Source organism: Capra hircus, chromosome 5, assembly GCF_001704415.2.
Source record: "Capra hircus breed San Clemente chromosome 5, ASM170441v1, whole genome shotgun sequence".
Taxonomy (NCBI): domain Eukaryota; kingdom Metazoa; phylum Chordata; class Mammalia; order Artiodactyla; family Bovidae; genus Capra; species Capra hircus.
Genome location: NC_030812.1, coordinates 10,804,816 through 10,822,158, shown reverse-complemented (window position 1 = coordinate 10,822,158; position 17,343 = coordinate 10,804,816). Strand labels below are relative to the sequence as shown.

General features: G+C 37.4%; 1 protein-coding gene across 5 annotated transcripts in view; it reads left to right on the top strand.

Annotated features, from left to right (window-relative positions):
* The window catches only part of PPFIA2 (PTPRF interacting protein alpha 2), a 523,670-nt gene that overhangs the window by 309,433 nt on the left and 196,894 nt on the right, over positions 1–17,343 (top strand). For all 5 annotated transcript variants that reach the window (XM_005679766.3, XM_005679765.3, XM_013963702.2 and 2 more), the window contains 2 exons: positions 3,883–3,984; positions 16,197–16,361. In XM_005679766.3, coding sequence (XP_005679823.1) covers positions 3,883–3,984; positions 16,197–16,361 — 267 coding nt within the window. The remainder of the gene's footprint in view (positions 1–3,882; positions 3,985–16,196; positions 16,362–17,343) is intronic.

Genomic DNA, 17,343 nt, shown 5'->3' with positions numbered 1-17,343 from the left:
AAATTCTCTGTCCACTGTCTATTCATCCCTTCCACACCTGCAACCCCTGTGGCAACCATTCATCTTCTTACTATTCCCATAGTTTTCTTTTTTAAGAATGTTATGCAGGTGGAATCATACATATAGTAGCCTTTTTCAGATTCACTTCTTTCATTTACTAGTATACCTTGAAGGTCTCTCCATGTTTTTTCCTAGTTTGATAGCTCATTTCTTTTTAGCGCTAGATAATACTCCCTTGTCTAAGGGTGCTACTGTTTATTTATCCCTTCACCTACTGAAAGACATCTTGATTGCTTCCAAGTCCTAGCAACTATTCATGGACCTGCTATAAACGGTGTATGCAGGTTTTTGTGTGGACATAGTTTCCAACTTCTTTCGAGTGAGATTTCTTTGGAATGAGATACCATGGAGTGAGATTTGCTGAATTGTATGGTAAGCATTTAGCTTTGTTTAGTGAGATTTTAGTATCACCTTACAGAGTTTCATTAAGATTAATGAGATAATCAATATAAATTGCTTGGCAGAGTACCTGGCATATGGTAAGGGCTCACTCAATATTAATTACCTCTGTTATTATTATTAATGTTATCTAGGAAAAGTTGCCACTCCAGTACTCTTGCCTGGGAAATCCCATGGACGGAGAAGCCTGGTAGGCTATAGTCCATGGGGTCGCTAAGAGTCAGACATGACTGAGCAACTTCACTTTCACTTTTCACTTTCATGCATTGGAGAAGGAAATGGCAACCCACTCCAGTGCTCTTGCCTGGAGAATCCCAGGGACGGGGGAGCCTGGTGGGCTTCCGTCTATGGGGTCGCACAGAGTCGGACACGACTGACGCAACTTAGCAGCAGCAGTAGGAAAAGTTGATTTTAAAAAGTCAGTTCATGTGACAGTATGGATGGAGAAGTTGGTACAGAATAGAGAAATGTCAGAGAAAAAGTGTGAAAACATTTGATGATTAACTCCATACAAGACAGTTATGAAGACATCGCTTCAGTCCTAGATTTTCAGGATGTTCTTGTCTCACACTCGTAACCCTGCGTGGAAGAAATATGCCACTTCCTAGATCCCCACACTCCCTGTGGACTAATTAAGAAGGATCATATCAGGTAATTATAAGTGATGGTTATGTAATACTCCAGATAAAGAAGAGGATTGCTGGATGTACGCCAACTCTGAACCATACATCCATGCCAGGTCAAAATGGTATCGTGGAAAAGCACTGGAAGTCCAGCCTGGAGAGCTGCATTCACAGTATAACTCACTATGGGTCATGAGCTTTGTGAACTTGAACTTTTATCTTGGTAATTCAGTTTCCTCAGCCATGAAATGGAAATGAGACTCCCCCACTAGTTATGGAGAGAGTAAAATAGGATAATGAATGAGAAAATAGTGCCTGGAGTTTGAGAGAGAGTTAATAAATATAAGACTGATCTTAATACATGGAGTCACTAAATAGCTTATTCAGAGCCAGTGCACAACAGTAAATTAAAAATGCAAAGGCGTCTGTCACCAGTAACATCTTGACTAATATCTGTCACTGGTTATAAACACATGATTGTTTCCGTGAATTTATAGATTCACATTTTCTTTTATTCACTAGGCATAAAAGCAGATTTATTCTAGAGAGTTTTGATGACAAAATGCATAGCAGAAAGCCAAAAAAACAAAACTCACTTATAATTTTACCATCTGGAGATAAGAAATGTTAAAATTATAAATTATTTTCTTCTGACCTTTTTTCTTTCTGAAAATAGTAAGTTAAACCTCTAAAAGACAATCCAGATATATGTTTCACTTAAAAAAATGGTAAGATATTAAATTTACAGATTTGATTAATATTTTGTCTTACGATATTCATTAAATATGCATGTGTTCATGCTAAGTCCCTTCAGTCATGTCCAACTCTTTGCAACCCTCTGGACTGTAGCCCTCCAGGGTTCTCTGTCCATGGGATTCTCCAGGCAAGAATACTGGAGTGGGTTGCCTTGCCCTTCTCAAGGGAATCTTCCTGACCCAGGGATCGAACTCATGTCTCTTCTCTCTCCTGTATTGGCTGGCGAGTTCTTTACCACTAGCACCATCTGGGAAGCCCTATTCGTGAATATAGGATTAATTTTAAAAAGCAGTACAGGATCTTTGTTACTCTCTTCTTGTCTCCATCAAAACTATGCAGTTTATATGAAGAAAATTTTGTTTTCTATGCAAGTGCTTTTGTTTTCTACTTGTTGCTAATTTCCATTCTCCGCTTGAATACTATATTCAGATAATATCAACATTTAAGCAGGCAGCAATCAGAGGAGAAAACATTTATCTGTAATGCCAGCCAAATGAAACAATGAACTCTTTCATCTTGATTCTAAACTCTAAGTGTCTGCTCCGAGGTTTTTGAAGTATCCACTTGGTTTGAAGCCTCTCAGAGAATCAGCAAAATAAGCGGTTGAAGCAGGCAAAAATATAAACCCTAAGCCTTTCCCAGCTTTGCATAATCACCATATTCATTTACTTTTTACTAAATTTGCCTTTGTGAAGGTTAGGTTAACCAAACCTGTCTCTCCATTTTTGTTTTTTTCTTTTTGATATTCTAACAGTGCTTTCCCAGTCTAGTGCCAAATTTTCCCAAATACTTAACACATTTGACAGCCATCAGTTTTATTAAAGAACCACTGTGAAGAATTTAATAATAACATGGATATGTTAAAATTACTTAAAAATATGTATTTGTAAGTTGGAGTAACAGAATAGTTCAATAGGTGTTTTTGCCTTTTTCAACATTCTTTCTTGTGTCTAAACACACTACCTAATGGTAGAAATACCCACATTATTTAATCTCTGATCCCATTTTGGGGAAGGAAGCTATTGACAATTACTTAAAAAGTGTCATTTGTAATGGAGAAAGGATTACTCCAGAATATGTTATTGTTGTTTAGTTGCTAAGATGTATCCAACTCTTTTGTGACCCATGGACTGTACCCCACCAGACTCCTCTGTCTAGGGATTCCCCAGGCAAGAATACTGGCTTGGGTTGCCATTTCCTTCTCCCGGGCAGGTTCCTGATCCAGGGATTGAAGCCCCATCTCCTGCTTCTCAGCCTTTACCACTGAGTCAGTCACCTGGGAAGTCCTCCAGAATATATTACCTGTGTTCTTTTATTGAAAATAAATACTAATTGAGCACCCACTATGTCTTAGACACTAGGACTTTGGCAGTGAAGTCAGTTGAAGTCCCAGTTCACATGGAGCTTACCTCTCAGAATGAAAAACTGAGAAATACATAAATTAACAGGAGAATCTTAGATAAGGGTATCAAGTCTTAGATGCATTTATGATTTTGTATTATTTTGTAGGATACAGGTGTATTCTCTTTCTTCATCCTATTTAATAAGTAAACTTCTTAATCTCTAAATAGTATATTTAAGAATTTTAGCTTGGTGTTGATGGTGGCTGTTTTTTCCTTATGATGTAGTACACTCAGTCTAAACTTTGTGATATGGAGTGAGAATGTAAGATCTTCAGAGTTGTTCACAAAATTAGCAAGTTTAAATTATTCTATATTATCAATATGTTATCATACTAATGTTAAATTCAATATTCTATATCTGATACATTCTGAAATATATTTTATACTCTCATCTGAACAGTGTATTATAATAATATGTGTATGTTAAGTATCATGGACTAGCATTTGTTCAATGTTGGAACGAGGTTGATTTAATGACAGCAATGTATGTATACATAACAGCAATGTATAGTCAAACAGGCCATTTTTTTCTATTCTTTACACTCAAAAGTTTATATTTTGATGTTTTTTTTCCTTCCTGCTGGAATACATTTTTTAGAAATCTGGTATATGTCTTCAATTTTTTTTTATTCCCTTTTCAGGAATTTGCTGCTCTGACAAAAGAATTAAATGCTTGCAGGGAACAACTTTTAGAAAAGGAAGAAGAAATTTCTGAACTTAAAGCTGAAAGAAACAACACAAGAGTAAGTATAAAACTGCCTCTACTTGGAAGCAATTCCATAGTTCAGTGTCTTATCTCTAATACATTCATAAAAATAGAAGCCTTTAAAAACTTCAGGAAGACTTCAAGCAGACACCAACTCATTGTCTGTCACTTAGGGTAAAGAGAATATATTACAAAACTCAGAACAGGAAGACCAGAACCCTAAATTATAGCCTTGCCTGCTAAATCATGGTGTTGCCTTAGAAAATGTTAGTGTTTCTTCTGACCTTTGCTTTTTTTGACTTTAAAAGGAAGAGTGGCATTTCAATAGTGAGTTCCAGGCTGTTTTGCAATGGAGTAGGTGGGTCATGCTTCAGAGACTGGGAGTGGGTAAGATGGCAGGGCCATAGGCATGAAAGGGGAGCATGATTTTGCCTCTGGGTACTATGAGGGAATGGCCTGACATTCATCCTCACCTCACCCCAGAAAAACAATAATTTTTTAAAAAGATGTTAAAAACGTAAAATCACTGAAAGAGGACTCTCCTAATTAAAAGAGGCATACCTTTTCTATTTTAGAAGCTCATGAAGGAGACTTCCAGTAATGATATTTTTATTTCATGAACCTGATGGAAATGACAGTATTCTGCTCTTGATAACCCATGTATTTGTTTAATCACACGACTTGCTATCATCAGAGGTACCTTATTTTCTAGTTCAGAAGAAAAATTTACTAAATTTTGGACTGTGTAAACTGTCACATTACTCATCAATGAGAGAAGTTTTTCTAGTAAAGTAATGTAAAGTAAAACCACTTTGGTGTGACTGTAGTTCAATTTCAATATGAAGTAAGTGAAAATATTTGAAGTGTTAAGAGCTCTGGCAGATTAATACGGAGACAGTAAGGTATGTTAATTGTGTATTCATTGTATGCTCGGTCTTAGATAGTAATAAAAAAATCACAACTCAATATTGTAACACAAAACATGAATAAAGCTGGAAAACATTTTTTCTACCTTTCTAAAAGCAATGATGTGGAGGATTTTTGCTGTTGATTACATCAAGGGAAATAGATTTACAAAGCCTTCCTTGTACAAACCATTGCTTTTCATATAACAACTTAGTTACATAATCACCTCCCCCACCACCTCAAAAATATCCAGGTCTAAAAATCAGAAAATCTTTTCTCTTCCCCCATAATACCCTATTCAGTTCAGTTCAGTCGCTCACTCATGTCCGACTCTTTGCGACCCCATGAATCACAGCACGCCAGGCCTCCCTGTCCTCACCAACTCTCAGAGTTCACTCAAACTCATGTCCATCGAGTCAGTGATGCCATCCAGCCGTCTCATCCTCTGCCATCCCCTTCTCCTCCTGCCCTCAATCCCTCCCAGCATCAGAGTCTTTTCCAATGAGTCAACTCTTCGCATGAGGTGGCCAAAGTACTGGAATTTCAATGTCCTATTAAATGTTGCTAAATATAAGATTTTTAAATGGATAAAACATCTATTTCTGCTTTATTGACTATGCCAAAGCCTTTGACTGTGTGGATCACAATAAACTGTGACAAATTCTGAGAGAGATGGGAATACCAGACCACCTGCCTCTTGAGAAACATGTATGCAGGTCAGGAAGCAACAGTTAGAACTGGACATGGAACAACAGACTGGTTCCAAATAGGAAAAGGAGTACGTCAAGGCTGTACACTGTCACCCTGCTTATTTAACTTATGTGCAGAGTACATCATGAGAAACTCTGGACTGGTAGAAACACAAGCTGGAATCAAGATTGCCGGGAGAAATATCAATAACTTCAGATATGCACATGACACCACCCTTATGGCAGAAAGTGAGGAGAAACTAAAGATCCTCTTGATGAAAGTGAAAGAGGATAGTGAAAAAGTTGGCTTAAAGCTCAACATTTAGAAAACAAAGATCATGGCATCCAGTCCCATCACTTCATGGGAAATAGATGGGGAAACAGTGGAAAGAGTGTCAGACTTTATTTTGGGGGGACTGCAGATGGTGACTGCAGCCATGAAATTAAAAGACGCTTACGCTTTGGAAGAAAAGTTATGACCAACCTAGATAACATATTCAAAAACAGAAACATTACTTTGCTGACTAAGGTCCATCTAGTCAAGGCTATGGTTTCTCCAGTGTTCATGTATGAATGTAAGAGTTGGACTGTGAAAAAGGCTGAGCGCCGAAGAATTGATGCTTTTGAACTGTGGTGTTGGAGAAGACTCTTGAGAGTCCCTTGGACTGCAAGGAGATCCAACCAGTCCATTCTGAAGGAGACCAACCCTGGGATTTCTTTGGAAGGAATGATGCTAAAGCTGAAGCTCCAGTACTTTGGCCACCTCATGTGAAGAGTTGACTCATTGGAAAAGACTCTGATGCTGGGAGGGATTGGGGGCAGGAGGAGAAGGGGACGACCGAGGATGAGATGGCTGGATGGCATCACTGACTCAATGGACGTGAATCTGAGTGAACTCCAGGAGTTGGTGATGGACAGGGAGGCCTGGCGTGCTGTGATTCATGGGGTCGCAAAGAGTCAGACACGACTAAGTGACTGAACTAAACTGAACATATTAATTAAAGGTGAAATGTCTTTCTCGGTGTTTTACGTCTTTCACTCACATTATCCTTATAGCAACCCTATTGTCCCCATTTAACGGATAAGAAAACTAACACAGTAACTTACCCCAACACACAACTTGTAAGTGACACACCCAGAGAGTCCGCTCTGTGGCTTAATCAATGGCTGTATATTTTAAAAAGCATATTCCTGTTACTCACAAGTAATGTGTGACCTAAGGGATTATCTCTAGGTAGGAGCAGACTTTTCAATTTCTTGTAATTCAGTCCCAATCTGTTTAGTAATCTATTCTCTATCAGTTGTATAGAAAGTAATGTGCTCGGTATTTATTCTGATGTCACAGGTAAAAGCTGTGGCCATTTATCATTTTGTCACTACAGATAAACCTGATCCTTGCCCCCAAAATAAAAGTGTACAAGAAAAAAATCAAAGTAATGACTAGTGTTGCTCTTAAACCCAACTGCCTCAAGTAATTACATTGAGAAAATCCAAATAAAGTCATGTTAATGTTATTCATGATTGTACAAAAATAAAAACTTCAAAAATTGTAGTGCATATTTACAGAAACATTAAAAAATCTTTATTGTTTAATATTTCCACACTAAAAAGAATGTAGAAAAAAAATGATGAAACAAAATTTGTTGTTCCTAAAACTTCTCTAACCATACCCATGCAAGTTGTATTTGTAGAAAACATCATTCCTGCCATTATTCCAACATATTGAAATCAACTGCTGAAAATTACCATAGTTTTGCAGAATTATTTGAATTAATGAAAGGGTGAGGGGAAAATATAAATATTTATATAGTTATTATTTCTTAATATAAGAGTAGAAAAGTTTTGTTGTTTCATTTTTGCTGTTTGTTGTTTCAACAGTTCTGGTACCTGAAGAGCTCAGAGATGACTTATTAACAATGTTTTAGAACGCAGTTATTGTGTGACTTGGAAAGAGAAGTTAGGGTTTCAAGAACTAGTCTCAATGTTAGTCATGAATAATGACACTATAATTTCATTTCACAGGTCATAAACTAAAAAAATATAATTATCCTTAGTTTAAATTAAAGACTGAGTTTGAAACATTCCTTACTATGCCCTTACTTTTGTTTTGAGCCAAAAGAATTATATTAAATGAATGTTCAAATACAATCAGACACTAAAGAAAAGCTTTCCATTCTTTTTTTTTTAATTTTTATTTTTACTTTATTTTACTTTACAATACTGTATTGGTTTTGCCATAAATTGACATGAACAATCTTAATAAGCCTGTCTATACAAGTTAAAATCCCTCTAAAGTTATTTCCTTGAGGAGTAGAAAGTACAATCCAATTGAGAAAAGGAAGACCCTAGTAGTTAAAAGCAGGTAAAATATGTGTGTTTGGGCTCATGTATATTTTTTATGAAGTGCTACAATGGGACATGACAAATACCAGAGTGAGTAAGGTGCAACGTGTGTTCTCCCTACAGCTATTCAATGTGGGACTCAAACGTGCATAAAACGCATTGTCGTTTAGTCACTAAGTCATGTCCAACCCTTTTGTGACCCTATAGATCATAGCCCACCGGACTCCTCTGTTCATGGGATTTCTCAGGCAAGAATGCTGGAGTGGGTTGCCATTTCCTTCTCTAAGGAACTCTTTTCTTAATGTGAAAAGAAAAGAAGATCCTGTAGGGTATCTAAGCCATGTTTGAGAGTAAAGGATACTAAGTGGACTGATTAAGAAAGCAATCCATTTGAATGTTTTCATTTTCTGATGTTACTATTGTGTTACTTGACCGTATTACAGAGGCCAAATTAGTTTACAGGGCAGAATACATTTCTACTTGAATACTGTATGTGATTGAAGATACTTGCACACAAGCTGATGTTGTAGAAAGACTTATAGCTTTAGGAATTTAGCTTGAAAATTCTCAGTGAGGCAATATGTGTCTATGGATATAGGATTTGATATGTTTATGCATATACATATCTAGGCTCTGGGCATTTAAAGTGAATTCCAACATAAATTAATAGCCACTCACATAGCCCCTCCAGTCCTTTGAGTGTATACCAAAGGGTGCCTTCTGCAAGATTCATTAAACATTTTGTTTCTAGCAAAGGTGTACAAATCAGTAGACTGTTAGTGGCATCTTAGGTAAGTTCCTTTTTATTTGTAATAAGTTTTCATTTGAAGCTTAAAAGCCATAGATACCTTCTAGATTATAACATTTTTTGGCCACATTCTCCAAGATAGATAATTTACATGCATTATTACTTCAGTTCAACAAGTATTAAGCGTCTATTATAAAGGATATTTTTCTAGGCATCAAAGAGTGTTCAGAATAGTTAAACTGTCAAACCCCTAAAGAGTCTGGTTTATATCACTAAAAACATAACTGTTTTTGTTATTACACAGACGAGAGTTCCCAACTGCACAAAACAGTACAGTTTGCTATTTTAATCAAGAAGGCTTTAATTAAAGCCTATGAGAAATGTCTAAACTGAGCTTACGTGCACAATTTCTAGGACCACATTTCTTAGCTTTGTGTTTTTCTTCCATCCGAAGTCCCAGAGACACGCAGCCTCTGCTAATACCTGTGCCAGCAAAATGGATGCCCCTCGCCCAGTTCCTGTCCTCACCTGACTCCCCTCAGAATCTCTCCTGTGCAGGGGCCGGCTCTTAAGTCACATGTCTGCCACCTGGTGGCGAACATGCCTGAGAAGTGTTTCTTGGATTGTCCATTGGACTGATAGCATTCAGAATGTGGGGGCCTATCAAACATGGAAGATATAGTCAGAAGATTGGGGGCAACCTGAGATGTCAGTCTGCATTACCACCCAGATTTTATCATACTTTTTTTCATATTAAAATTCCAAAAAGGAGCAATACTGATATGTATCTACCCAACAATACAAATAGACTTCTTAGACAAAAATAAAATCTCCTATTCACAAAAAAGATTCATAATATCTTGTTACTGTATTCAGCCACATGCATATGGTTCTTCAGTGCAGTTATGCTCTCATTAAATATCAATATTATCCTAATATTTTGTAACCTATGGACTACTTAGGTATTCATCAGAATCAACATCAATTCAGTTCAGCTCAGTCGCTCAGTTATGTCTGACTCTTTGCAACTTCATGGACTGCAGCACTCCAGGCTTCCCTGTCCATCACCAACTCCCAGAGCTTACTCAAACTCATGTCCATTGAGTTGGTGATGCCATCCTACCATCTCATCCTCTGTCATCCGCTTCTCCTCCTGCCTCAATCTTTCCCAGGGTCTTTTCAAATGAGTCAGTTCTTCACATCAGGTGGCCAAGGTATTAGAGTTTCAGCTTCAAAATCAGTCCTTTCAATGAATATTCAGGGCTGATTTCCTTTAGGATGGACTGGTTGGATCTCCTTGCAGTCCAAGGAACTCTCAAGAGTCTTCTCCAACACCACAGTTCAAAAGCATCAATTCTTCAGCGCTCAGCTTTCTTTATAGTCCCACTCTTAAATCCATACATGACTACTGGAAAAACCATAGCTTTGACTAGACAGACCTTTGTTGGCAAAGTAATGTCTCTGCTTTTGAATATTCTATCTAGGTTGGTCATAACTTTTCTTCCAAGGAGTAAGTGTCTTTTAATTTCATGGCTGCAATCACCATCTGCAGTGATTTTGGAGCCCCCCAAAATAAAGTCTACCACTATTTCCACTGTTTCTCCATCTATTTGCCATGAAGTGATGGGACCAGATTTCAAGATCTTAGTTTTCTGAATGTTGAGTTTTAAGCCAACTTTTTCACTCTTCTCTTTCACTTTCATCAACAGGCCCTTAAGTTCTTCTTTGCTTTCTGCCATAAGGGTGGTGTCATCTGCATATCTGAGGTTATTGATATTTCTCCCAGCAGTCTTGATTCCAGCTTGTGCTTCATCTAGTACAGCGTTTCTCATGATGTACTCTGCATAGAAGTTAAATAAGCAGGGTGACAATATACAGCCTTGACGGACTCCTTTTCCTATTTGGAACCAGTCTGTTGTTCCATGTCCAGTCTAACTGTTGCTTCCTGACCTGCATACAGGTTTCTCAAGAGGTGGGTCAAGTAGTCTGGTTTTCCCATCTTTTTTAGAACTTTCCACAGTTTATTGTGATCCACACAGTCAAAGGCTTTGGCATAGTCAATAAAGCAGAAACAGATGTTTTTCTGGAACTCTCTTGCTTTTTTGATGAATGTAAAATAGAATAAAAAGTAAAAACATAACAAGAAAATGGGAAAATAATTTAATAATGCTGTGTATATGATACAATAAATAGAAAGATCTTATTTTCTCCAACTGGTCACCAAGTCCTATTAGCAAATATAAATTCTAATTCTAAACCTTGATTCCTAGACCTATGTGTATAGACCCATACATATCCTGAGAAAAAATAAACCTTGCTTTCACCACTAATTCTGAGTGTATACTTACTACAGAAAGAGAACATCCCCGCCTAGCAATGTGTTGTCTCTCAGCTTAAATCAACATAGATTCTTCCTTGGATGACTTAATCATTCTTTAGGATTAGCAGCTTCTGAACGAAGTGATAGCATGGTAAAACCAGGGCTGAGAGCATCAGTCAGTTGCATTAGCCCTTTCACCATATTTTTTTTTTTTTAGGAAGTGGTGTTAAAGTAGTGTTGTGTATGATAACAGGATTGTCAGCAAAAATCTAATAAGATGGCATTACTGGTAGCATAGCCATTAGAGAAGGCAAATCTATATTCAGAAAAAGTGTTTATTACAGTAACGAAAAAACAGCTGCCTTTTCAATGGGAGGATTTGACTTAATCTGCTTGCTTCAAGACGAATGGTTGGTTTCCAAGTATATTGTATTCAGAGGTTCAAGGCTGATGGCTACAGCAAATAACTTGGCTATTGGTCTGGAGTAGTAGCTTATCAACCCTAATGATGAGAAGCCCATTTTGTCAGGCCAATGAATAAGTCCTATCCCTGAAACCAAGGTCACTATTTTATGCCCACTGAGCAAATGCTGTGGTGGTCGAACAAATAGGCCAATATCCACAGGATGAATCATTATGTCTACCAGATTATTGAAAAGCTTTACACTAGTGAGCACCAAAAATGTAGTTTTGGCTTAGAGCTGATAACCAAAGAAATGTTTGCATTCTCTTTTCCTTAGGGAAGATTTTCTGATTATCTATTGCTTCAAAACAGACAACCCCAAAATGTAATCACACAGCAATGTTTTACTACACTTACAGTTCTATGGGTCAGAGATTCAGAAAGGGCACGTGTATGACAGCCCTTTTCTGCTCCGTAAGTTTTGGGCTCTCAGCTGGGATGAGTTGAGGTCTGGCGGGCTTCCCAGGTGGTTCAGTGGTAAAGAATCTGCCGGCTGATGGAAAGACGCAGGAGACACAGTTTCAGTCCCTGAGTCTGAAAGATGCCCTGGAGAAGGAAATGACAACCCACTCCAGTATTCCTACCTAGGAAACCCCATGGATAGAGAAGCCTGGCAGACTATAGCCCATGGGATTGTAAAGAGTTGGACACGATTGAGCACACACGCAGTGACTGGTAAATGATTTATTTTTTTATCTGAAAAAGCAAAAAATACCTATATATAGTGTTAGTCATTTTCCACAGTGAAAATACTCCCTCTGTTGCTGATTTCAAACTACCAACATGCTGTCACTGAATGCAGAGTTGGGGAAAAATGCACAGTAGTGAACCATTATATAGTATTTCTATTATTCAAATACAATTGAACTAAACGACCCCGTGGACATCGGTAATAGTAAAATATAGTAAGATAATTAGGAAGTGATATATTTTGAATGGTTACTATTTTTAAAAGATATTTAATTATTTGTTGTTGTTCAGTTTCTAAGTCATGCCTGATTCTTGGTGACCCCATGAACTGCAGCACGCCAGGCCTTCCTGTCCTTCACTATCTCCTGGAGTTTGCTCAGACTCATGTCCATTGAGTCATAAGCTTACATAATTTAAGCTTTAACTAACTGTGTTTAACCACAAGCTCACAAGATTTCTGAAAATTATCCTTTACCATAAGATGGTATGGGCCAACTTTAGCCTATGGTCTTCAAGTGGTGACTCAAATATCTGGAGATTGAAAGGTCTACTTGTGAAATGGCTTCTTTGCTCTTGTGTCTGGCACCTAGGCTGGAGTGACTGAAAGGCAGACAGGTTTAACTGGGACTTTACATGTGAGAACCTCCATAGGAGCTCTATGGCACAGTGGTCTCAGAGCAGTGAGTTTTTATGCAGTGGCTCCAGGGCCTAAAAGCAAATGTTCCAGTGAACTAGCTGGAAGCTGCGTTGCCTCTTAGGACCTAGACTCAAAAGTCACAAATTGTAGTTTTCACTGTACAGCACAGGTTGGTCAGAACAGTCACAGGCCTCCACAGATTCAAGAGGAGGGAACATAGGCTTTGTTTTGCAAGGTAACTGCTCTAAGTGAAGTCATGCATGGTCATCCAGACAAATGAGACGTAACTTATCAGTAAAGCACGGCAGCTCATTGGAGTTTGGGGGCTAAGAGTATTTTCTAAATTTCCTTTTTCTAATTCTTGGGGGTGCCTTTTTATTTTCAGAGTAGTTCCAAGGTTTCCGAATAAGATATCTGGTAAGGCTCTGAATTCATCATACATTGTAATTCAGTGACCTCTCCTAGATCAGGCTCTTTCTCTTTTTTTCTGTTTTGTCTTAGGACCTCAATAAGAGGCTCTTCTGAGCAGCCACAGCAACTTCTGGGTTCTCTGAGCATTGACCTAAATCTTAAAACCTTACGCTAGTCATTTTATTTCTTTTAACTCTTCAATGCAGTTCAAAGCAGCCAGCTTGCCTCATTGTCCTTATATTCTTCCTGCCCTTCAAATTGTCCCTATGACTCAGTCCATCAAAGCCTTACTTTTAGAGACACCTCATTTCAGGAAAACTCAGGTGGTCATTTAACTATCCATGAATCATAGAAGATAATGTTCCTTCTTTTGATGTTACTCTGATTATTGATTTGTCAAATCTATCTGGGTCAATATCCCAGATTCCCATTTGTCTGAGGAGTTTTTACTTATAGACATAGCTCTTACAAACTACTGTTTTAATCAGGGTTCATTTATTCATTCAACAAAAATCTGTGCACATCTATTATGTGCCAATCTTCTAGGCACTAAGAGATACGGCAATGGACAAAATAGGGAAAATATTAATAAATAAAAATACTTCCTTTCCTCATGGACTTTACATTGTTTTTTGAGAGGCTGACTTAAACAAGGTAAATGTGTGAAATAAATGGTGAGTTAGATATAGACAAATGCCGAGAAGGGAAAACTAATATCAAATAAAGTTGGAGAAATAGGCAGAGCTCTATAACTTAAGTGAAACACCTTGGATTTAAGCAGTGCACACATCTATAGATGTGTCTATAGAATCTATATAATACAGGGGAAAAGAATACCATGATTATACTAAGAGGTTGGTAAATAAAAGCTCTTTGAAAATAATGGTTATATCATCTTTATACTGAAGAACTTTAAATATTATTTTGATGCTTAAATATGATTCCTACTGACTGATCTATATACATTTAGGATCTCAGATATTTGTGTTTTTTGTGTTAATAGGCAAAGTTTTCTGACCCACTGAACTATAATTAATGACAGTGAATACAGAAAAATTAACTTATTAAGAACTGAGAAACACGACACTAATATGTGACACAAATTAATAGTCGTATTGTGGAAAAACTAAAATTTTCACTATAGTGTAAGCTTTAGGAAAACTCTTGAAAGATAACAGTTTTTCTTTACATCGTTCCAACTCAGTATCTTATATCTGCTTTTTCCTTTATTGTTTCAGTAATCCTGCTTGTTTTGCCTAGGCACCATTTGTTAGCCTATGCTTTCACTAGCCTTCTGAAAATCTTTTCTCCTTACTAGTCATATGTTGTTCAGTTCAATTCAGTTACTCAGTCGTGTCCGACTCTGTGACCCCATGGACTGCAGCATGCCAGGCCTCCCTGTCCATCACCAACCCCCGGAGTTTACTCAAACTCATGTCCATTATGTCAGTGGTGCCATCCACATCTCATCCTCTGTTGTTGCCTTCTCCTCCTGCCTTCAATCTTTCCCAGCATCAGGGTCTTTTTCAGTGAGTCAGTTCTTCCCATCAGGTGGCCAAAGTATTGGAGTTTCAGCTTCAGCATCAGTCTTTCCAACGAATATTCAGGACTGATCTCCTTTAGGATGAACCGATTGGATCTCCTTGCAGTCCAAGGGACTCTCAAGTCTTCTCCAACACCACAATTCTTCACTAGCAAAATTTTAATAACTGATAACAGTTTTTTCTTTTTTTTCATATATCTTTGCTTTTAGTTGCAGAACTGCACTATAAAATGAAGGTGAAACTCCAATTCATAAAACATTTAAAAGCAAAATTTATTTGGGAAAAGTCAGAGCATAAAGTCTGTGACAGAATGAAACACTGTTCACTGGACTTGCCCCTAATCTCTATCGTGGCACCAGGGTGAATGTACATTCCAGAGTAGACAGTTTAATAATTATGTCCTTTAATCTCTTTTCCCAAAATGACTATTGCTGGTCTCAATTACTATATTCCAGTGGGCTTCATATGTTTTTCTATTATGTAATCCAAGAATTTAATTGTGAATAAAATCATTAGTGTTACCACATTAATTACTATGCTATGCTAAGTCGCTTCGGTCGTGTCCAACTCTGTGCGACCCCAGAGACGGCAGCCCACTAGGCTCCTCTGTCCCTGGGATTCTCCAGGCAAGAATACTGGAGTGGGTTGCCACTTCCTTTTCCAATGCATGAAAGTGAAAAGTGAAATTGAAGTCCCTCAGTCGTGCCTGACTCTTAGCGACCCCATGGACTGCAGCCCACCAGGCTCCTCCATCCGTGGGGTTTTCCAGGCAAGAGTACTGGAGTGGGGTGCCATCGCCTTTTCCAATTAATTACTATAGCAACATGTGATTGTCATTATAATCAAGTTTAAAGCAACATGAAGTTTATGCTCATTTCCTTCAACTTAAAAAATTTTAATTATCAGATATAAGTGAAATTAATTTTGACTTTGAATTCTATTTTCTAACAAAGTCATCATTGTATAACATTTTTCAATAGTTACCCTATTTATTGGATCTTCCCCTGTGACTCAACTGGTAAAGAATCCACCTTCAAAGCAGGAGATCTGGGTTCAGTCCCTGGATTGGGAAGATCCCCTGGAGAAGAGAAAGGCTACCCATTCCAATATTCTGGTCTGGAGAATTCCATAGACTATATAATCCATGGGTTCGCAAAGAGTTGGACACGACTAAGTGACTTTCACTTTCACATATGGTATTTTCTAGTTCTCCTCAACTTAAACTGAAATTATTAAATCTTATAAAAGAATGCATATAATTCACATTATATTTTAAATTTAATAAATTTTTATGTGATACAAATGCAATTTACTTGTAGTATATTTCTGAACCCTGATTTCTGAACTCAGGTTTGTGTTTCTTTGATGCTACCTGTAGTATAATGTGATGTTATCATTAGATAATATATAAATCTGCAGTCTGCTAAAATAGAAATCACCTCTGTGCATTAGTGACCTGTATTCATAAGGCAATTACATTTTCTGTTAAACCCAATAGCTATTACTGGAGCATTTGGAGTGCCTTGTGTCACGACATGAAAGGTCACTAAGAATGACGGTGGTGAAGCGTCAAGCCCAGTCACCCTCGGGAGTGTCCAGCGAAGTCGAGGTTCTCAAGGCGCTGAAATCTTTATTTGAGCACCACAAGGCCTTGGATGAAAAGGTATAGTACTGTGAAAGGACTGTTACAATTTGATATGTCAATTATAACTTCAATAAAGCTGAGATTAAAAATCAAACGACTGGAAAAAAGGTATAGTATTGCCAAAAGATTTCAAGCTTAACTATGATTTTGTCATCATCATCAAGCTCCTTGTCCTCATCCACGACTCAGTTGACTGCTGTGGTCAGTCAGTTCAGAGGAACATATTTGAGTTATGGGAAAAAAATCACTCAAAAAATGCAACTGGGCTATTTCATATATATTATTAATATTCATAACCACATTCTTTTTTTAATACCACTGAATCTATGGCTTATTAAGACTCCTGTTATGACACGCTATAGTCCTAGTCTAGATGGCCATTTGAAATTTAATATTGTCATTTAGTCTTTCTTTCTTTGTCCCTTTCTCTCTCTTATTCTCTCCCCACCCCATAGTCTCTCTCCTCCCTGCCTCTCTGAAGTGTGTTGCCATATAGAAGACTACTAGCTGACAGTGAAACATCTGAAGATGTAAATTGGATGTACTTTAACCTTTAGAGATTTTTATTAGAAGTTTACGGTTTTATTTGGGGGATTTCTAATAGCTTAGTACTGAACACACATTTTTAAGAGTCTCCACCTGAGGCAGCATAAGGTATTAGTAGCAAAATCTACTTTCGGTCTTTTTTAAAGTAACTGTAAGTTCTCTTAACTGTTACTCAAATAATTTCTATGGACATTAATAAGCCAATATGATGATAATATTCTTTGGCAGTTAGTAAGGCTTATGACATGATTTCAATTTTGTAAAATTCCAAAGATGAAATTTTTAAAATTAATAAGGCTTTAGGATTTTCTAGAGTGGGAATTGGGGCACTTCATTGTAAAGTATCTGACAAGTTCTGAGCACTAAAATCCAAACTAGGGATTATTACTCAGCTATATATAGATTTTGAGCATACAGATATATTTGCTCTATTTAATATTTATATCCATATATA